A 20,135-nucleotide genomic window follows, 5' to 3' on the forward strand; every position below is an offset into this window, starting at 1 on the left:
CCTTTTAGCCCAATGGTTTCAACATGGTATCAGAGCAGGTTGGTCCCGAGTTCGAGTCCCACTCCCACCGAATTTTGTCCCAAGTATTTCTGGTGAATTTGTCCCGGGTTTTTCCGGTGAATTTGTCCACGGGTTTTCCCATGCGGGAGAGTATTGGAATTTGTGTTTATATCGACCGGGCCAGTCCTTGTATAAGATCCGTGGGGTTGTTTTCCTAAAAGGTTCGAGCCTTTTAGCCCAATGGTTTCAACAGGGGTATGTAAATGCATTCCCAAAGCAGCATTAGATGATAGAAGAAAGACAGCTAAAAACAAGAAGAAAATAGATTATTGAATCCAAAATAATAAGGGTAGAAACATACCATCAAGAGTTGGACTTGTAGTAGGCAAGGACAGTGTAGTTGGTGCCAAGCGCACTGAGAGCTAAGAGGAGAATGGCTGCAACAAGAGAGATGGAGCTCCATGGATTCTTAAAATATGTCTTTTTAAGGTTAACTTTCCACTCACGAAGCCGTCTGTTCCACTTCTTTATGTTCTTCTCATGGTATTCCCTCATATCGGCTCTTAATTTCTCATATGAGGTTTTCGGGAAGTACCTCATATCATGACGCAGCTTTTGCAAGTACTCTGCAATCTTCTCGGCATTTGGACGGTCTGAGAATATGAGTCTTTCAGATTGAAGCAACCGAACATCCCTAGGCGTTTCGAGGAGAAAGGCGATGAACTCTATGTAGGCACTAATTTCATGGCCCTTGCCTGGGTGTAGATGCTCAAAGGCCACCATATTCAGCATCCTACTTTCATCTGACATTCTAACATGGATTACTGGCAAGCTCAGAATCCCCTTATCCTTATCAAATGTGATCTCCAAGTTGGCCAACAGGGGATTTGCTATATCTTTCTTCTTAAATACCACGCCAACGTTCTGTAATTCAGATGCAGTGTAGAATACATTGCTCAGCCGTGGTGTGCTTTGGCGATGGGGTCCGACTATAATGTTTCTTACCTCATCAAGGAAGTGTAGGGATTCCTGAAGTAGGGAGTTGCTCTTTCCCTGCTCAACTCCTTCTTGCTTCTCCTGTTCCTCTCTCTGTTGCGTTGTCTGTTTTGATGTGAGGGAATTTGTTCTGGTCGGAGATCCTGAGACTTGCTTCTCCTGCCCCTCTCCCGATCGCATCGTTTCTTCGAATGCGAGAGAAAGGGTTCTAGTTAGAGATCCAGGGAGCTGGTTTTCCAGCATACCCATATCATCTTCCAAGTCAGAGGCTGCAAAGGGTGCAGCGCTGGTGCTAAACATGGGATCATTTTCACAGTAATCAGACTCAAATTTTTTATCCTTGTTTACATATACTCGTGTCATCTCCAACCAAAATAATCCATCAAGCACCATTAATTGTAAGAACTTATGTGGATCCTTCCATTTCTCATCCAAATATCTGTATGACTCCATTAAGCGCTTTGTCAGAGGCTTGAGTACTTGGACATAATCTTCAAAAGATTTTCCAGATCTCCTGAGTACATGAGCCAGTGCTCTGTGCTTGTGTATTTCCATTTCCATGAGGTGAGGTGCACCGTGATGGTATGGCCCAAAGGATACTACTTTGGGTGTGTATGCTTGAGGATTTCTTTCCCTTACATACCAGGGTACACGATAAATACAACAATTTTCCCACTCTTTTGCCTCTTCCTCTTTGGACATAACCTTCAGCTCTTTCAGCAGTTCCATGTCAACGATGGTGTCCTCTTTCGCAGATTCGGCTATCTGCTTATCCTTTTGCGTTACATGTATGTAAGGTTTCTGCAAGTGATCAGCTGCTTCTACAGAAATCTCCGTTTGCTTCAGTAATCTCCCCGTCTCCATCTCAGCCGGTGATGAACTTACCGCAACCAGGGATTTGAGCAATCCGGCACCTACTGAATAATGAAAGTGGATTCGTGTTTCTTGAGATCTGAGAAAGATATTTTGACGACAAAGAATCAGGCCACTTGCCCCATTTTAACATAAAAATATTTAAAGAAAGTAACTTCCTCTTTCCATCATAGAGATTAAAGTAAATAGAAAAGTAAACTCTCCTTTGCTTTTTCACTGGAATCAGTCCTCAGCTTCGGCCCTACCTCACTACCTGCACTGCATCGTTGTTCATATATTATGTTTTTATCGTATATGATGTTTGTTAGGTAGGCAATGTCTTCATTATACCTATGGTTCAATTTTCATTCATTTTAGAGGTGTATTTTTGTTTTTTATGTAAAATCGTTTAAAACCCTAATTAAAAGGACAATGGGGTGTCCTTTTTTAGGCACACAATCCAAGGCAATAGTTGGTAATCCTCTCCAAGCTCTTTTTCTTTTATTTTTCTTTTTTTTCACCCAAATATCAAACAAAGTCTCCAGGCATGGTTTGAGAAATTTAGTCAGATAGTTATGTTTGTTGGCTTCTCTCAAAGACATTGTGATCATACTCCCTTTTCACCATGAAGCATCAGAATGGTATAATGGTCTTGCTTGGATACGTCGATGATATTATCATGTCTGGTAGTGATGAGCAAGGCATTGAGGAGGTCAAAATACATTTGGCCAAATATTTTCAAACAAAAGATCTAGCCAGAAACAAAACAGGCTTGGTAGTAACTGAAAGAGAGTATGTCACTAACATGTTGCAAGAGTACGACTTGTTGGGAGCTAAACCAGGAGAAACTCCTATGAAAGTTAGGCATGACCTTCATAATGAACAAAGTGAAGAGCTTAAGGACAAGACAGTTTATCGTCACTTAGTCGGTAAGCTTATCTATGCTACAGTCACACGTCCTGACATCTCATCTGTTGTGAGTGTTGTTAGCCAGTTTATGAAATACCCACGGGAAGTTCATGGGTCACCTGATAAGGGATTGTTTTTAAAATGTCAAGATCACTTGAAAATATAAGCTTTCTCTAATGTTGATTATGCAGGATGAAAACTTGATAGAAAAATTATCACAAGCTACTGTGTATTATTGGGAGGTAATCTTATTAGTTGGAAGAGTAAAAAACAAAATGTTATAACCAGGTCAAGTGCTTAAGGTGAGTATAGAATTATGGTTTATACGGTCAATGAATTGATGTGGGTGAGATTTGTGGTCAGAGAGTTTGACCAACAAAAAGATGAACCTATGACCATGTACAAGCCACCATATTTATTGTTGGAAATTTGGTGTTCCATGAAAGAACCAAACATATTGAAGTGGATTGTCACTTTATTTGGGATGTTGTGATGAAAAGAGAAGTTGTCACTCCATATGTTAGATCTAGCGATCAACTTGCGGATGTATGTACTAAATCTCTGGAGAGACGAAAATTTTGAATCTTTTTGTGACAAACTAAATCTCATTGATATATACGCTCTAACTTGAGGGGAAATGTTAGAAAATCAGTAGAAGAACATTTTGGTAATTTTACTTTAGCTATAATTTTTGTAGATGACATTTTATTATTCAACATATTTAACTTTATTTTTAGTTCAAATTTGGTGTAATTTGAGTCGTCAATAGGGAAATATAAGGGATTATGTAAAATATAACTGATTAGGGGTAATTCTATAATTAATTGACAGTTAATTGAATAAGAAGAACTGGGGGTCGTGCATGACCCCCAAGGAGAGCAGTTTCTTGTGGCTCTCTTCTCTCAAAAACTCAATTTCACTCGTTTTCAAAAAAAGAAGTTATAAGGTTACAAGATAAGCCACACTAGAAGCCACTTTTAATAACAAGCATTGCTTAAATATAACATGCTCTGCAACATGCATGAGAATATAAATTCCTGTCAGCTATTCCAAGCCTTCTTCATCAGATAATATGATAATACACTTGTTGAGCCTTCAAGGTTAAGCTGGTATAATTCTAACCAGTGGTCTCCATTGCACATCTTGAACAATTTTAGGTAATGGAGTGCACCTAATGGCCTGCTCTGTGTCCTGTTCAACCAATTCATTTCCTGCTTTTGATAATAAACTTTGAAGCATTTCAGTGGTATAGGAATAACAAGTGGAAGATAGCATAATTGGCTTGTTAATAAGGTTATTGTTCTTTGCCACAGGGGATATATACTGGGAACACTTATGCTACCTAAGTGGATTTTCCCCCCTTGAAAAAACATCATAAAGTGAAGAAAAGGGTTCTGCATCCTAGATCTTTATCAAAGTTCAGCAGTTTATCTTACAAAATCAGAGATACTAGAAATACTAGGTCATTAATGAACAAAGAAAACCGTTCATGAAACAAACTAAAACTACCAACTGCATCACATTTATCTCCAACATAATTTACATTATTTTGTCTTAAACCCTTTTATGAGTGAAATATTAAATATATTATAAAATCCTTTCAAGCAACAGTGTCAAAAAATATGTGAGGCTAAGCAGAAGCTTCCATATCAACATTTGAGTCAACATAGTATTGAATGCTCATCTGTAATTAGGTAAAGCTTTGGATATTGAAATTCAGAAACCCCTGATAAAAACTAGGAATACAACAACATATATGAACTAACCTCCAAACTATAAACAGCTCTATATTAATTTTAATTAAATGTTTGATAATAATGGGATAAGATCAGAAGCAAGAAGAAAACAGAGAGTAATGTAGTAGAAATCCTTTTAAATATTCCAATAACTGAACAACAGACATTCCAGAGTTCGACTCCGCAAAGATCCAAGTATATTTCAAAATTTAGAACAACCTAATCCAATCAAGTAAAAGGAAAAGCAAATTTCAGAAACCAATTCGACGTCATGTCCCTGCTTTTTGACCAAGGAACTGGAACCATGTACCCTTGCGGTAACGGAACCAAGCACCTCAGAATAGGGCGGGACACTGCCGTTCTCGATGCTCCATGTTTCTTCGTGAACGCAATGCCCTGATTGCCTTCCAGTTATCCAAACACGGAATATAATCTACAGCTCCGCCGAAGCTACAGATCTCCCGATCGAACCGAGGCGGTTCAGTCGAAATATCATCATTCGAATCGATCCAGCCCTCACCTCGTTCGGTGCTCAGGGCTGAGAGTTGTCACGACTGGTAGCTTGCGGTGATAACCGAGAAGCGACTATTGGTAAAAAGTAGGACATAGACGCAGAAGAGGAGGACCGCAAAGGAGAACACGAAAGGGTATTTTTGTTCTCGTCGGAGCGTCTGGAATGACGCAATTGATCAACGTATCAGAGAGATCTTCCAACCAAAGAGAGAGTAATCTGCAGGAGAACGTTGAAAATTGTAGTTTTAACTTCAAAAGGGTGAAGAAGGAAATGACGGTTAAATTTCAAGTTAAGCTTACTTAACATTTATACATGATACCGAACCAAACCGGATCTAGAAACCCAAAGGAACCCAGGAGGCTTTCTGGATGAACCGGATAAGGAAACAAACCTTAAGGCATAAGTTTATACACGCTAAATTCTGTGTCCATCCGTGGGCCCCGATGGATGCCAATCGGAAGGAGAGGATCATAGAGGAGAAGTCGAGCAACACGTGTCCAAGTCTGTAGAGCAGAGCGACCTCGGCCAAGAAAATCGCGGGAGCAGAAACTGCAGAGTCTAGTCTTCAATCCCATGGAATTCGTTTCAAATGTCTGAATTCCTCTAGCGGTTTAGAGGTGCAGACTGACTTCTCTTGCTAATTATGGCTTTCAATTTGCGCCTCTGCCTCGCTTTCTTGCTTCTACAACCTCTCTCTTTCTCCTTCGCGGCTGCCGCCGATAAGGTCCCGCTTGCTCTCTACTACGAGACCCTTTGCCCATATAGTTCGAATTTTATAGTTAATTACTTGGCCAATATCTTCAAAAACGGGCTTTTGGATATCGTCGATCTGAAACTTGTACCGTACGGGAACGCTCGCCTCCGGTCCAACGACTCCATTTCCTGCCAGGTTCTCTGTTTCTTCACTCCCGTTCCGTCTTCTATATTTATGTCCCACTTTGTGATTTTCCAATGCCTATGTTAAGATTAATGTTAGAGGAATATTAGGGATTTATCCTTTTAGGAAGAGTTTAGAGATCTTCGGAAGCTGATCTTCTTTAATTGACTTTCACCCGTGAATTGCTGGTAACAACATGGCGTCAGCTCTCCTACTTTAGGCGACTGTCATTTTCCCTTACCACTCAAAGACTCCATTTTTGGCTGTGCAAGTCCAATGACTATGCGGTTCTTTTTGTGGAAGTCTTTAACGTATGAACTCAATTGACGGTCACGATTATATTACTGTTTTTGCATGTTCTAGGTGCTCTCGTTTTCGTCCTACTCATCTTATCTTCTCCTGGTGACCTTCAAATTTTCGTACTCTGATTTGCTGATTTTTATGTTTTTATTTGTTTGTTTGATTTTCGTTCTTCTTTTTCTTTTCCTTATTCACTTTTTTGGAATAGCTGTTGTTGATCTGTCATTTGGACTATGATGAATTATCAAATACTTTTTCGTTGAATAATCCAATCTTGGTGGGAAATCGTCCAAACCTTCTGTATTAGCTGTCAATTTTACTGTCTTCCATGTAAGGATAGAAACTTAAAACCCATTGTTCGACCTCTAGATCAGGCGTTTCCTTCATGTCATGTAAAATAACCACTTTATCACGGGACTATCTCTGAAAGAATTTCTATTTTAATTACTTTTTTTCCAGTTCTGTCTTTTATTTTATTTTATCTTTTTATTGCAGCACGGCCCTTATGAGTGTTTACTGAATACTGTGGAAGCATGTGCTATCAACATATGGCCTGATGTGGTGAGTCCATTTTGCTTCTGATCTTTTCATTTTTCTCAATTTTCTTTGCTCATTTAATAAAGGGTAAATTCATCACTGTTCATGTGTCTATCTTTTTAATTCACTGATTATTGGTTTGATGGTGAAAGTGTTTTAACTCATGATTTTGATGCAGCATAAGCATTTCTCCTTCATTTTTTGTGTTGAGTCATTAGTTGCAGAGGGTAAGTACACTGACTGGGAATCCTGTTTCCAAAAAACTGGATTGGTTTCACGTCTAGTTGCTGATTGCTACACTAGTGGTTATGGACAGAAGGTATATCTCACTCTCTCATGTCATATATCATGTTTTAATCTGTGTATGCATTATTAAAAGGCCTTGCCGTGTGAAAAGCCGTCCTTTCTCTCTCTCTCTCTCTCTCTCTCTCTCTCTCTTCACACATACACACACACACAACACACACATGTGTGCTTCAGTTAGGTGTGAGTGAGGTGAAAACACACCTCCTTTAGTCTTTCCCAGTGAACCCTTTTGTGTGTTTTATACTGGTAAAATCCTCAAATCTTCCAGACAAGACATGCAATTTATCATTTGAAATTGAAAAACATCTTCCTCCTCAAGTATTTAAGCTTTGATGTACATTTTTTTCAGTATAAACAATTGTAGTACCCTTTATGAGTAGGTTTCTTATTATGTTTGCCTTCTTCAAGATGTAGTTCAATATTTTTATCTTGTTGTATTCTGCAGCTATATTGAGCATCATACTGAACTATTATACTTATTTAAATAAGCCTGAATTAGATTCTTACTTTCTATGCAGCTTGAATTACGGTATGCTGCTGAAACCAGTGCTCTCGAGCCTCCACATACGTATGTTCCCTGGGTGGTAGTGGATGGGCATCCGCTGTATGAGGTAACTAGGAATGTCTTATGTGAAATGTATGCTGAATACTCGTCTGTTTATTCCATGGTTACACGACATGCTGGGTTGACTAGTGACTCTATTTTGGAAGGGGTTGGACCAGTTAGTGGGTCAGAGTTGGACCTTTTTTAAGCTATGCCCCTTGACTCCTAGACTTGGAAAAACCAACCAGACCAAAACACAAATAGTTCACCAGGGCCAAGTCAGGTCCCGAGTCCAAGTCACATATCTGAGATTTGTCCTGTATGACTTTTATTGCTTTATCCCCTCTCATGCATATGTTTTCTCTTTTATTTGAGACAGGTTTATGTATTATGGACTTCACCATTCTTTAGCAAAACTATACATTTCTTTCTTTGAAGTAAATGATTTTTTTTAATTTAAAAGGGCTCACATGGGGCAGGGGCATAGTTCATCCTTGTACTAGTACCCTTTGTCGCTGATTCTTGTGCAGCTGTCTGGTTATATCTACTGAATTTCTTCTTATTATGTAGAAGAACAGAGATGAGTGCTCTAATGAAAGAGAAAACTGTCCTTGGTCACTAAAAGTTAACGGCTACCAGAAATTTGAAAAGAAAAGTAATGTAAAATACAATATCGGAAAGCAGGGCAAAGGAATTAAATTCTGTCATCAACATAAAACTAAAGCTATGATGAGAGTCTTATGAACTTCTTTTCTGCTCTGTTTTCTTCTGGGGGTTCTGTGAGCCATTGTTCTTTCTATCTCCTTATGTGAAGAGTATGCATGTGTACTTTCAGTAGTATCTGGGATTTAGAAGTAAGACATTCTGTGTATTCCTTTATGAAGTAAAATGTTTACCATCATACAGGGGAACTCGTCAAATATAGTCTCATGGGCAGCATGGAATAGGAGTGGCGTCGAGCCAAGCTGAGCTCAAACTATGACAGGTTCAGGCTCCACTCTAACTCGAGCCTGTACGTGAGTTCGAGCTTAGCTCAAGCGAAAATCCAATAAATTGAGTTTGGCTCAATGACTAAAGGAGAAGAAGAATGTTGGGTGGAGTGGCACTGCCCCTCCCAATACAGAGAGAGAGAGAGAGAGAGAGAGTAGCCTGGTCCTTAATGGTTTTCTGGAAATGACAAGATTCATAATGGCTACCTCTTAACTATCTAGACTTCTTTTTCTGTGTCATGACAAATTTGTTTTTTCTTCTCATTGTTTTCCTCTTTTCCTATGTTATAGGAATTATAATATTTTGTCAACAGCATCCAGTGGCATACTTACATTTGTCATCTTCACTTGTCCTCCTATGTTAGAGAAGAATTATAGTGAAAGAGCTCTAATTGTCTCTGACTATTCTCTGAATTCCCTTGGTCCTATGTTTTCTATCTTTATCCTCTACAATATGTTGTCTAATTTGCACCACTAGTTAGAAAAGATTAATTTTCATTTCTGACTAGCGGACCCTAGTATGACTTTTAACCAATATTGCGAATTGGACTGAACCAGCAGATTGAACAAAGCTGAACAGAAATTGTGGTACTCTGAAGTATTTATGGTTGCAGAACAGTTTTTCCCTGGAAACCCAGCTGACTCAGCTAGGTAGACTAGTTCATCTGGCAAGTGAGTGCAATCTAACTGGTCCTGATCCAGTTGGCAATGCTTTGAAAGTTAAAATTTCAAAATTTAAGAGTAGCACCCCCAGTACTTGAGTCCATGACCTCTCAAAGAGATGGAAGCTTTTTAACCTTTGACCTTTGCCTAGAAATATGCGACAGTGATGAAAGAATATATATTTTTAAAACAATCCCAATACCAATTTGTTTTTTTGAAAAAAACCACAATACCAATTTGTGCTATTAAAAAATCACCATATCAAATTCTTTTTCAATTGCATAGTGTGACATTATTCTGTGGATTTTATAGCATTGCTCTTCTACTGAGTTGAATGCACCATGAATTTATCATTTAATGGCTCCTAAACTCTAATTGACTTTGGGCTAACTTGATAAATTAACTCAATTTGGGTTGTTATTCTGCACCTCACCAACCATAGCAGTTCTTTATCTTTATTTGAAATTTTATTTATAATGTAATTGGCTCCCTCATCTTCTGTTTATTGCCGTAAGTTTCGTGTGAATGTGTTGTATGCAGTGATTCTGTAACTAAAGTTTTTGTTCCCTATGTGCCTGATTGTTGTTGTTGTTGTTTTTTTTTTTTTTCTAAAAGTCAGTTGTTTTAAATTTGGTATCTTTGAAATCTTGAGTTCTACTTTGTATTGGAGTCCTCGCTTTATGTTTCTGCATCTTTTGTCACACTTGACTCAGTTGGCTGGTAGGAATCAGGGAGGAACAACCTTTAATCATTAGACATGACAGATATGGCTTTACTGACCTTTTCACATTGAAAAAACTTCCAGGTTGTCCTGTTATACTTAAGTACCCAGAAGCTGGCTCAATTGACCCAGAACCTGGCCGAGTGTCTGTAAACAAGGGCCACATACAAGAGTCACTCGAGTCCAAGTTCACTTACCTTAACTCAATCACTCAATTGAGTTTAACATTGGTAAAGGAATGTGAAGCCATATGGGTGGTCTGGAAGAAAACAGCACCAGAAAAGATGGGTAGTCATAAAAAACTCAGTGCAAAAACTGTATAGAAGGACATCAAAAAGCCCTCAAACAATGTCGAAACGTTTACCATAAACTGGTTGCCAAAGAAAGTCATTCATTACTGGTCTCTTTTTTGCGGGTAGGGTTTCTTGAGGGAGAAAAATAATACTCTTCTTTTAATCAAACGGTGCAAATTAATTAGAAAAGTGGGGCATGTTTTAGAATTTTGGATAAGGCAACCTTTATGCATTTCCTAGATTTTTTATTGTTTTGGATACTGATCTTAGAAAAGTGGGGGCATGCTTTAGAATTTTGGATAAGCATTTCCTAGGCTTTTTATTGTTTTGGATACTAATCTTGGACTTGGACTTTGGGCGGTTTGGGTTACCCTATTTAGCATCTTTTGTGAATACTATAAGTGTATATATAAGTAACAATGATCATAAATAATAGATGAGGAATGATCAAAGCAATCTTAACTTTGGCAGATATAAAATGGAGGTAGTTTCGATTCCAATTTCCAAGTTTCCGAACTTGTGGTTCTCCATTCCAAGTTTCCCAATTCTAATTTCCAGAGTATCCCAACCTGTGGTCCTCTGCTGATTCCGATTTCCAAGCTCAACAATGGCTTATGGCTAGTAAGTTTTGCAACTGACCTAAAGTTCTACAGTAACAGTTCCCTGTAATTATTAAGAGACTGTTCATGGCCGGCTTATGGTTCGTGGTTCTTGAACTGATTAGCAGTTCTACAGTAACACCTCCTCATACGTATAAAAGAGGCTGTTTATGGTTTGTGTTGGTGTTTGAATTGAAAATTCATCATTGAAGGAGTTGAGATTGGTAGGGTTGGAAATTAAAATAGCAAAAAAGGATGAAAACAAGGACGAATATGATCTGAGAATCTCTAACATTTGCTGCCTTGATATTTGATTCCTATTGCTTTTCTTGATGCAGGACTATGAGCATTTTGAGACATACATCTGCGAGGCTTACAAGGGACCCCTGCCTGAGGCTTGTAAAGCTGGAGTAGAACAACAGAACAAGTCTCAGAAAAACCATGCTCTTGTCTCGTTTCTGTCTTCGACGAGCACCAGGAGCGCTTCTTCCTACTGACATCCAACATGGGAAGGAGTTTGCATAGGTTTTATTTTCTTCATCTGCAGAAACCATTCAAGTAATGTATCCCTTACTCTTTAAGCTCTCTAATGTATCCTTATATGATTTCATCCATGAAGTAGAAAATGGAGTCCACAGCTTCTTGGGCAAAATCGAACTTACGTCTCCTCATTCTTGAAGATGAACTTTGACGGGCTGTAAAATGATAACTCATTGGCTGGCTTCAGCTATTTTTTAATAATAAATAAATAAATATAATATAATATAATATAAATTATTTAAAATAATTTAAGAAAATTTAGATTATTATATAATATAACCAAATATAATATTTATTATATATGATGAAGGATTTTGTTTTTTTATAACTTTTAAATTATTTTATATTAACTAATAAAAATTATTAAACAGCAACTAAAGTCATTATAAATATTTTTAATTTTAATATTACTATATTGTGTATCGACGAGGAATTTGTTCTCTTTGGATGATTTTATGATGAAATTTCTTTGTTCACGTAACACGTTTGGATCATACAGGAGAAGCCGAGTGACACGTTTCGAAGTCTGTAGAGCAGAGCGAGCCTCGGTCAAGAGAATCGCGGGAGCAGTAACAGCAGAGTCTAGTCTTCAATCCCTTGAATTCATTTCAAATGTCTGAATTCTTCTAGCGGTGTAGAGGTGCAGACTGACTTCTCTTGATAATTATGGCTTTCAATTTGCGCCTCTGCCTCTCTTTCTTGCTTCTACAACCTCTCTCTTTCTCCTTCGCGGCTGCCGCCGATAAGGTCCCGCTTGCTCTCTACTACGAGACCCTTTGCCCAGATAGTTCGAATTTTATCGTTAATCACTTCGCCAATATCTTCAAAAACGGGCTTTTGGATATCGTCGATCTCAAACTAGTACCTTACGGGAACGCTCGCCTCCGGTCCAACGACTCCATTTCCTGCCAGGTTCTCTGTTTCTTCTCTCCCGTTCCCTCTACTATATTTATGTCCCATTTTGTGATTTTCCAATGCTTATGCTAAGATTAATGTTAGAGAGATATGAGGGATTTATCCTTTTAGGAAGAGACTAGAGATCTTCGGAAGCTGGGCTTCTTTAATTGACTTTCACCTGTGAATTGCTGGTATCAACATGGGGCATTCACATGGCGTCAGCTGTCATACTTGAGGCGACTGTCATTTTCCCTTACCACTCAATGACTCCATTTTTGGGCTGTGCAAGTCCAATGACTATGCGGTTCTTTTTGTGGTAGTCTTTACTGGATGGACTCAATTGGCGGTCACGATTATGTTATTGTTTTTGCATGTTCAAGGTGCTCTCGTTTTCGTCCTTCTCATCTTATCTTCTCCTGGTGACCTTCAAATTTTCGTACTCTGATGTGTTTGATTTTCGTTCTTTTTTTTCTTTTCGTTATTCATTTTTTTGGAATAGCTGTTGTTGATCTGTCATTTGGACTATGATGAATTATCAAATACTTTTTCGTTGAATAATCCAATCTTGGTGGGAAATGGACCAAACCTTCTGTATTAGCTGTCAATTTTACTGTCTTCCATGTAAGGATAGAAACTTAAAACCCATTGTTCGACCTCTAGATCAGGCGTTTCTTCATATCATGTAAAACAACCACTTTATCACGGGACTATCTCTGAAAGAATTTCCATTTTAATTACTTTTTTTCTGTTCTGCCTTTTATTTTATTTTATCTTTTTTTGCAGCACGGCCCTTATGAGTGCTTACTGAATACTGTGGAAGCATGTGCTATCAACATATGGCCTGATGTGGTGAGTCCATTTTGCTGCTGATCTTTTCATTTTTCTCAACTTTCTTTTCTCATTTTATAAAGGGTAAATTCTCACTGTTCACGAGTCTATCTTTTTAATTCACTTATTATTGGTTTGATGGTGAGAGTGTTTTAACTCATGATTTTGATGCAGCATAAGCATTTCTCCTTCATTTTTTGTGTTGAGTCATTAGTTGAGGAGGGTAAGTACACTGACTGGGAATCCTGTTTCCAAAAAACTGGATTGGTTTCACGTCTAGTTGCCGATTGCTACACTAGTGGGTATGGACAGAAGGTATATCTCACTCTCCCATGTCATATATCATGTTTTAATCTGTGTATGCTTTAATAAAAGAGTTTGCAGTGTGAAAAAGCCGTCTTCTCTCTCTCTCTCTCTCTCTCTCTCTCTCTTCACACAAACACACAACACACACATGTGTGCTTCAGTAAGGTAGGTGAGTGAGGTGAAAACGCTCCTCCTTTAGTCTTTCCCAGTGAACCCTTTTGTGTGTGTTTTATACTGGCAAAATCCTCAAATCTTCCAGACAAGACATGCAATTTATCATTTGAAATTGAAAAAATCTTCTTCCTCAAGTATTTAAGATTTGATGTACATTTTTTACAGTATAAAGAATTGTAGTACCCTTTATGAATAGGTTTTGTATTATGTTTGCCTTATTCAAGATGTAGTTCAATGTTTTTTCTTGTTGTATTATGCAGCTATATTGAGCATCATTATATTATAATACTGAACTATTATACTTATTTAGATAACCCTGAATTAGGTTCTTACTTTCTATGCAGCTTGAATTACAGTATGCTGCTGAAACCAGTGCTCTCGAGCCTCCACATACGTATGTTCCCTGGGTGGTAGTGGATGGGCATCCACTGTATGAGGTAACTAGGAATGTCGTATGTGAAATGTATGCTGATGAATCGTCTATTTATCCCATGGTTACACGACATTCTGGGTTGACTAGTGACTCTATTTTGGAAGGGGTTGGACCAGGTTAGTGGGTCATAGTTGCACCTTTTTTAAGCTATGCCCCTTGACTCCTAGACTTGGAAAAACCAACCGGACTGAATTTCACCAGGGCCAAGTCAGGTCCCAAGTCCGAGTCAGATATCTGAGATTTGTCCTGTATGACTTTTATTGCTATTCCCTCTCATACATTTGTTTTCTCTTTCATTTGAGACAGGTTTACGTGTTATGGACTTCACCATTCTTTAGCAGAACTATACATTTCTTTCTCTGAAGTAAATGATTTTTTTTTCAATTTAAAAAGGGATCAGATGTGGCATAGTTCATCCTTGTACTAGTACCCTTTGTCCCTGATTCTTGTGCAGCTGTCTGGTTATATCTACTGAATTTCTTCTTATTATGTAGAAGAATAGAGATGAGTGCTCTAATGAAAGAGAAAACTGTCCTTGGTCACTAAAAGTTAACAGCTACCAGAAATTTGAAAAGAAAAATAATGTAAAATACTACATCGAAAAGCATGGCAAAGGAATTAAATTTTGTCATCAACATAAAACTAAAGCTACGAAGAGAGTCTTATGGACTACTTTTCTGCTCTGTTTTCTCCTGGGAGTTCTGTGAGCCATTGTTCTTTCTATCTCCTTGTGTACTTTCAGTAGTATATGGGATTTAGAAGCAAGACATTCTGTGTTTTCCTTTATGAAGTAAAATGTTTACCATCATACAGGGGAACTCGTCAAATATAGTCTCATGGGCAATTGGGAATAGGAGTGGCGTCGAGCCAAGCTAAGCTCAAACTATGACAGGTTCAGGCTCCATTTGATCTACATGCACTAGTCTCCAACTCGAGCCTGTACGTGAGTTCGAGCTTAGCTCAAGCAAAAATTCAATACAGGAAATGACTAAAGGAGAAAAGGAATGTTGGGTGGAGTGGCACTGCCCCTCCCAACACAGAGGGAGAGAGAGAGAGAGAGAACCTTAAGGGTTTTCTGGAAATGACAAGATTCTTAATGGCTACCTCTTAACCATCTAGACTTCTTTTTCTGTGTCATGACAACTTTGTTTTTTTCTTCTCATTGTTTTCCTTTTTTCCCTATGTTATAGGAATTCCTAATATTTTGTCAACGGCATCTAGTGGCATACTTACACTTGTCCTCCTATGTTAGAGAAGAATTATAGTGAAAGAGCTCTAATTGTCTCTGGCTATTCTCTGAATTCCCTTAGTCCTGTGTTTTCTATCTTTGTCCTCTACAATATATTGTCTAATTTGCACCACTAGTTAGAAAAGATTAATTTTCATTTCTGACTAGCAAACCCTAGTATGACTTTTAACCAATATTGCGAATTAGACTGAACCAGCAGATTGAACAAGGCCGAACAGAAATTGTGGTCCTCTGAAGTATTTATGGATGCAGAACAGTTTTTCTCTTGGAAACCCAGCTGACTCAGCTAGGTAGACTAGCTCATCTGGCAAGTAAGTGCAATCTAACTAGTCCTGATCTGGTTGGCAATGCTTTGGAAGTTAAAATTTCAATTTTAAGAGTAGCTCCCCAGTACTTGAGTCCATGACGTCTCAAAGGGAAGGTTTTTAGCCTTTGACCTTTGCCAGAAATATGTGACAGTGATGAAAGAATATATATTTTTAAAACAATCCCAATACCAATTTGTTTTTTTGAAAAAAAGATCACAATACCACTTTGTGCTATTAAAAAATCACCATATCAAATTCTTTTTCAATTGCATAGTGTGACATTATTCTGTAGATTTTATAGCATTGCTCTTCTACTGAGTTGAATGCACCATGAATTTATCATTTAATGGCTCCTAAACTCTAATTGACTTTGGACTAACTTGATAAATTAACTCAATTTGGGTTGTTATTCTGCATCTCACCAACCATAGCAGTTCTTTATCTTTATTTGAAATTTTATTTATAACGTAATTGGCTCCCTCATCTTCTATTTACTGCCGTAAGTTTTGTGTGAATGTGTTGTATGTAGTGATTCTATAACTAAAGTTTTTGTTCCCCATGTGCCTGGTTGCTGTTGTTGTTGTTTTTTTTTTTTTTTTCTGAAAGTCAGTTGTTATAAATTCGGTATCTTTGAAATCTTGAGTTCTACTTTGTAATGGAGTCCTCGCTTTATGTTTCTGCATCTTTTGTCGCACTTGACTCAGGTGGCTGACTTGAAACTGGTAGGAATCGGGGAGGAACAACTTTTAACCATTAGACATGACAGATATGGCTTTACAGACCTTTTCACATTGAAAAAACTTCCAGGTTGTCCTGTTATATACATTAGTACCAACAAGCTGGCTCAATTGACCCAGAACCTGACCGTGTTTCTGTAAACAAGGGCCACATACAAGAGTCACTCGAGTCCAAGTTCACTCACCTTAACTCGATCACTCAATTGAGTTTAACATCGGTAAGGGAATGTGCAGCCATATGGGTGGTCTGGAAGAGCTTGACTGGAAGAAAACAGCACCAGAAAATATGAGAAGTCATAAAAAACTTGCTGCAAAAACTGTATTGAAGGACATCAAAAAGCCCTCAAACAATGTCGAAACGTTTACCATAAACTGGTTGCCGAAGAAATTCATCCATTACTGGTCACTTTTTGGCGGGGGTTTCTAGAGGGAGAAAATGATACTTTTCTTTTCATCAAATGGTGCAAATTAATTAGTAAAGTGGGGCATGTTTTAGAATTTTGGATAAGGCAACCTGTAGGCATTTCCTAGATTTTTTATTGTTTTGGATACTGATCTTAGAAAAGTGGGGCATGCGTTAGAATTTTGGACGAGACAATCTTTAGGCATTTCCTAGGCTTTTTATTGTTTTGGATACTGATCTTGGACTTGGACTTTGGGCGGTTTGGGTCAACCCTTTTTAGCATCTTTTGTGAATACTATATATATATATAAGTAACAATGATCATAAATAATAGATGAGGAATGATCAAAGTAATCTAAACTTTGGCAGATATAAAATGGAGGTAGTTTAAATGGGAAATTCCAAGTTTCCGAACTTGTGGTTCTCCATTCCAAGTTTCCCAACCTGTGGTCCTCTGCTGATTCCGATTTCCAAGCTCAACCATGGCTTATGGCTAGTAAGTTCTGCAACTGACCTGCTGTTCTACAGCTACAGTTCCCTGTAATTATCAAAGAGACTGTTCATGACAGGCTTATGGTTCATGGTTCTTGAACTGATTAGCAGTTCTACAGTAACACCTCATACGTATAAAAGAGGCTGTCGATGGTTTGTGTTGGTGTTTGAATCGACAATTCATCATCGAAGGAGTTGAGATTGGGTAGGGTTGGAAATTAAAATAGCAAAAAAGGATGAAAACAAGGACGAATATGATCTCAGAATCTCTAACATTTGCTGCCTTGCTTTTTGATTCCTATTGCTTTTCTTGATGCAGGACTATGAGCATTTTGAGACATACATCTGCGAGGCTTACAGGGGACCTCTGCCTGAGGCTTGTAAAGCTCCTCTCATTCAGACCACCGACGAAGACCGACTCGCTCATGTGTTCTACGCCAAAAACATAAAACTTGCATCTCAATGAGATGGCAAATGATGGATGTGCCAATGTAAAACTGAATAATTGTACGCCTATGCTTCACTAAATTCCGTGTTGTAATGTATCAGTGAATAGATGGTAACTAGTTTTATAGTTCTGTTAATTCCTCTTGTAACATCATTTGTGGCAAAATTCTTGCACTTTTGTTATTTAAAGAAGTGATCTTAGGTGTAATTTGCTTTTGTAATAGGACACTAAATTGGATAAGTCCTGTTATATTTATAGAGATTCCATTGTTTATTCTCAGCTGGATGAAACGCAGCTAGAGTAGAACAGCAGAACAAGTTTCAGAAAAACCATGCGGTACCAGCAGAACAAGGACTCTGAGAACGTCAGGAGTCCAAAGATCTTTACAACAATGAAGGTTACTAGCAGACTTAAATTCGAAGCAGAAAGAATGGCCTTGCAGAATCTTTATTTACGCCCATCTGCACAAACGTCTCAAGCAATGTAGCCTCTGCTTTTTAAGCTCTCCACAGAATCCTTGATGATTTCCTCCATGGAGTGGAATTTGAGCCCCAGGTTTACAAGCTTCTTGGATGGATCGCGGGCCCTTAACAGCCCTGGTTGGGTATCTTTTGGGAAGCTGCAAAATCAAATTAATCATGAAAATCCAGTCTCTGGTTTGTTTCATCCAAGAAGAAGAGTAATCCCGAACCCGAAATTACCTGGGGACATTGTAGTTCGGGTAAAGCTCTGCAACCTTGGCCGCGAAGTCGCTGAAATGAGTTATAGCTTCGATGCAGAGATGCCTCCCTGATGCCGATTTGTTTTCATATAAGAGAATATGAGCGAGCGCGACATCCTTTACATGAACACATCCCATGTAGAAATCCTCGTATACATCAGTGGAGCCTGTGACGAATGCCGACAGCTTTTTTATTTAAAAAACTGTTTATAAACCTCAAAAATCGAATGTGAATCTTGGTTTGAACCCCAGAGGGAACAGATGTTGATCCTACGAGATACTGATCAGAGAAACCAGTCTGGTTTACCTTTAAGGAGGCGAACAAGCATGGCCATGCTAGCGTTGATGACAGGAGGAAGAATGGGGCCGAGAACAGTGCCTGGATTGACGCAAACCACCTCTAGTCCCGTCTCCTTGCTGAATTCGTACGCTGCTTTCTCTGCCATCGTCTTCGAGATCGGATACAAAAGCTACCCAGGAAAATCAAACAGCAACAAATTTACAGCTTTGACCCCAATTGGAAGAAGGAAAGAGAAAACAAACGGAAAGCAAAAAAAGATGGAGCCACCTCCTTCTGTTTGCAGTACTCGATGTCTGTCCAGCAGTCCTCCCCTTTCACAACATCCGCCGGCCATTTCGGGCTGGGAATGATCCCAGACACTGACGCCGTCACCACCACTCTTTTCACGCCGCAAAACTTCGCCGCCTTCAGCACATTCTTCGTTCCATCGATCGCAGGACCCAACAAGTCTCTCTGTCACGACAAGAAGAAGACAAAACGACCAGATTGTAAGAATTTTCACCTACTATCGCGACATTACAGAGAGTTGTTTCTTGATTCCAAAACTGTACCTCGGGGTCTTCGACTCGCTCAATGGTGTTGGGTGATGCCATGTGAATGACGCCGACGGTGTTCTGGACGGCAGCTAGGATAGAGTTGTAGTCCAGGAGGTCCATCTCGAAGAGACGAAGGTGTGAATCCGCGAAATCCATAGCTTTCAGGTGCTTCGTTTCTTTCTCGTCATCTAATGAAATTGAGAAGAAGAAAAATCTGATTAATTGTACGAATCCATTCATTGCTTGAACATCAAATGATCCTAGACACGAAAACTCCAAACTTTAAAAAGTGTGAAAAGAGGTATGAGGAAGAGCGGATACTGAGATCCTTGACAGTAGTATGGACTGTGTAGCCTCGTTCCAGGAGCAGACGCACCGCCCACGAACCAATGAACCCACTTCCGCCCGTCACACATACGGCCCCATTCGTCGCCGACATCCCTCTAATTTGCTTCTCTATTAGTTTCTTTCTCTGCTTTCCCCCAGTTCTGCACTGGTTCGTGAAACGCTACAGGTCTTTAATACCAGAAGCAGGGCAAGTGCAGAACAAGACGGCTCGTGGCGATGACAAACACGAACCAGGTGTCGATCGTTACTCGGCCCTACTGGCTTTTTCTTTCTCGGAGCTCTCCGCTCCCTTAGCAACGTGGACAGAAGGATGAGACTGATAGAAAGGGACGGGGACCGTCAGCATTCGCCCCTGATTGCAAATCTCGCAAGAATGGAGATTTGATTCGACGAAGGAGGTGCGTCCGTTTCCGAGATATTTGTTCTGGAACAAGTTTCTGGCTTTGTGTCACGTTTCGAATACCTGACAACTGCAGATGTTTCCTTTTACCAACTCCATTATTTCCTCATTGCAGACGAAACAGATGGCGATTTCTTTACCACTCGTCGCTAAAATATCTCTTCAGTTCCATCTTAAA

General features: G+C 39.0%; 5 protein-coding genes across 6 annotated transcripts; 3 read left to right on the forward strand and 2 right to left on the reverse strand.

Annotated features, from left to right (window-relative positions):
• Positions 1-363: 363 nt before the first annotated feature.
• LOC137943101 (UPF0481 protein At3g47200-like) lies at positions 364-1,860 on the reverse strand. The gene has a single exon (XM_068788796.1). The coding sequence runs from the start codon at positions 1,858-1,860 to the stop codon at positions 364-366; it is 1,497 nt and encodes a 498-aa protein (XP_068644897.1).
• Positions 1,861-2,494: 634 nt separating this feature from the next.
• Positions 2,495-4,103, forward strand: LOC137943102 (uncharacterized mitochondrial protein AtMg00810-like). The gene is made up of 3 exons (XM_068788797.1): positions 2,495-2,824; positions 2,949-2,999; positions 4,071-4,103. The coding sequence occupies exons 1-3, from the start codon at positions 2,495-2,497 to the stop codon at positions 4,101-4,103; spliced, it is 414 nt and encodes a 137-aa protein (XP_068644898.1).
• A 1,413-nt stretch (positions 4,104-5,516) lies between these two features.
• Positions 5,517-11,904, forward strand: LOC137936346 (gamma-interferon-responsive lysosomal thiol protein-like). 2 transcript variants are annotated; one of them, XR_011109526.1, is made up of 6 exons: positions 5,517-5,896; positions 6,680-6,745; positions 6,900-7,040; positions 7,546-7,638; positions 11,175-11,394; positions 11,876-11,904. XR_011109526.1 is itself a non-coding variant. In XM_068780944.1 (5 exons), exons 1-5 carry the CDS (start codon positions 5,651-5,653, stop codon positions 11,331-11,333), a joined length of 705 nt encoding a protein of 234 aa, XP_068637045.1. In that variant the 5' UTR covers positions 5,517-5,650; the 3' UTR covers positions 11,334-11,526. The 2 variants fall into 2 exon arrangements, 1 of the variants encoding a protein (XP_068637045.1); XM_068780944.1 differs by lacking the exon at positions 11,876-11,904 and having other exon boundaries at positions 11,175-11,526.
• Positions 11,905-11,951: 47 nt separating this feature from the next.
• On the forward strand, positions 11,952-17,901 carry LOC137936355 (gamma-interferon-responsive lysosomal thiol protein-like). The gene is made up of 5 exons (XM_068780963.1): positions 11,952-12,288; positions 13,057-13,122; positions 13,276-13,416; positions 13,926-14,018; positions 17,523-17,901. The coding sequence occupies exons 1-5, from the start codon at positions 12,043-12,045 to the stop codon at positions 17,667-17,669; spliced, it is 693 nt and encodes a 230-aa protein (XP_068637064.1). The 5' UTR covers positions 11,952-12,042; the 3' UTR covers positions 17,670-17,901.
• Positions 17,884-19,859, reverse strand: LOC137936338 (cinnamoyl-CoA reductase CAD2-like). The gene is made up of 6 exons (XM_068780934.1): positions 19,531-19,859; positions 19,225-19,397; positions 18,941-19,126; positions 18,680-18,842; positions 18,353-18,539; positions 17,884-18,270 (listed from the first exon to the last, which is right to left on the reverse strand). The coding sequence occupies exons 1-6, from the start codon at positions 19,646-19,648 to the stop codon at positions 18,126-18,128; spliced, it is 972 nt and encodes a 323-aa protein (XP_068637035.1). The 5' UTR covers positions 19,649-19,859; the 3' UTR covers positions 17,884-18,125.
• Positions 19,860-20,135: the final 276 nt, after the last annotated feature.

This window comes from Aristolochia californica, unplaced genomic scaffold, assembly GCF_029961685.1.
Source record: "Aristolochia californica isolate CCGP_79_NKW_82.1479 unplaced genomic scaffold, dmAriCali1.0.hap1 SCAF_10, whole genome shotgun sequence".
Taxonomy (NCBI): domain Eukaryota; kingdom Viridiplantae; phylum Streptophyta; class Magnoliopsida; order Piperales; family Aristolochiaceae; genus Aristolochia; species Aristolochia californica.

Excerpts from the sequence above, each read along its gene's own strand:
- LOC137943101 (XM_068788796.1), bottom strand. The coding sequence starts at position 1,860 with ATGGAGACGGGGAGATTACTGAAGCAAACGGAGATTTCTGTAGAAGCA.
- LOC137943102 (XM_068788797.1), top strand. The coding sequence starts at position 2,495 with ATGGTCTTGCTTGGATACGTCGATGATATTATCATGTCTGGTAGTGAT. Across the intron at positions 2,825-2,948 it reads GTCCTGACATCTCATCTGTT|GATGAAAACTTGATAGAAAA; the intron begins GTGAGTGTTGTT and ends TTGATTATGCAG. Across the intron at positions 3,000-4,070 it reads CTACTGTGTATTATTGGGAG|GGGATATATACTGGGAACAC; the intron begins GTAATCTTATTA and ends TCTTTGCCACAG.
- LOC137936346 (XM_068780944.1), top strand. The coding sequence starts at position 5,651 with ATGGCTTTCAATTTGCGCCTCTGCCTCGCTTTCTTGCTTCTACAACCT. Across the intron at positions 6,746-6,899 it reads TCAACATATGGCCTGATGTG|CATAAGCATTTCTCCTTCAT; the intron begins GTGAGTCCATTT and ends ATTTTGATGCAG. Across the intron at positions 7,041-7,545 it reads CTAGTGGTTATGGACAGAAG|CTTGAATTACGGTATGCTGC; the intron begins GTATATCTCACT and ends CTTTCTATGCAG.
- LOC137936355 (XM_068780963.1), top strand. The coding sequence starts at position 12,043 with ATGGCTTTCAATTTGCGCCTCTGCCTCTCTTTCTTGCTTCTACAACCT. Across the intron at positions 13,417-13,925 it reads CTAGTGGGTATGGACAGAAG|CTTGAATTACAGTATGCTGC; the intron begins GTATATCTCACT and ends CTTTCTATGCAG. Across the intron at positions 14,019-17,522 it reads ATGGGCATCCACTGTATGAG|GACTATGAGCATTTTGAGAC; the intron begins GTAACTAGGAAT and ends TTCTTGATGCAG.
- LOC137936338 (XM_068780934.1), bottom strand. The coding sequence starts at position 19,648 with ATGTCGGCGACGAATGGGGCCGTATGTGTGACGGGCGGAAGTGGGTTC. Across the intron at positions 18,843-18,940 it reads AGTACTGCAAACAGAAGGAG|CTTTTGTATCCGATCTCGAA; the intron begins GTGGCTCCATCT and ends TTTCCTGGGTAG. Across the intron at positions 18,271-18,352 it reads CCGAACTACAATGTCCCCAG|CTTCCCAAAAGATACCCAAC; the intron begins GTAATTTCGGGT and ends TTGATTTTGCAG.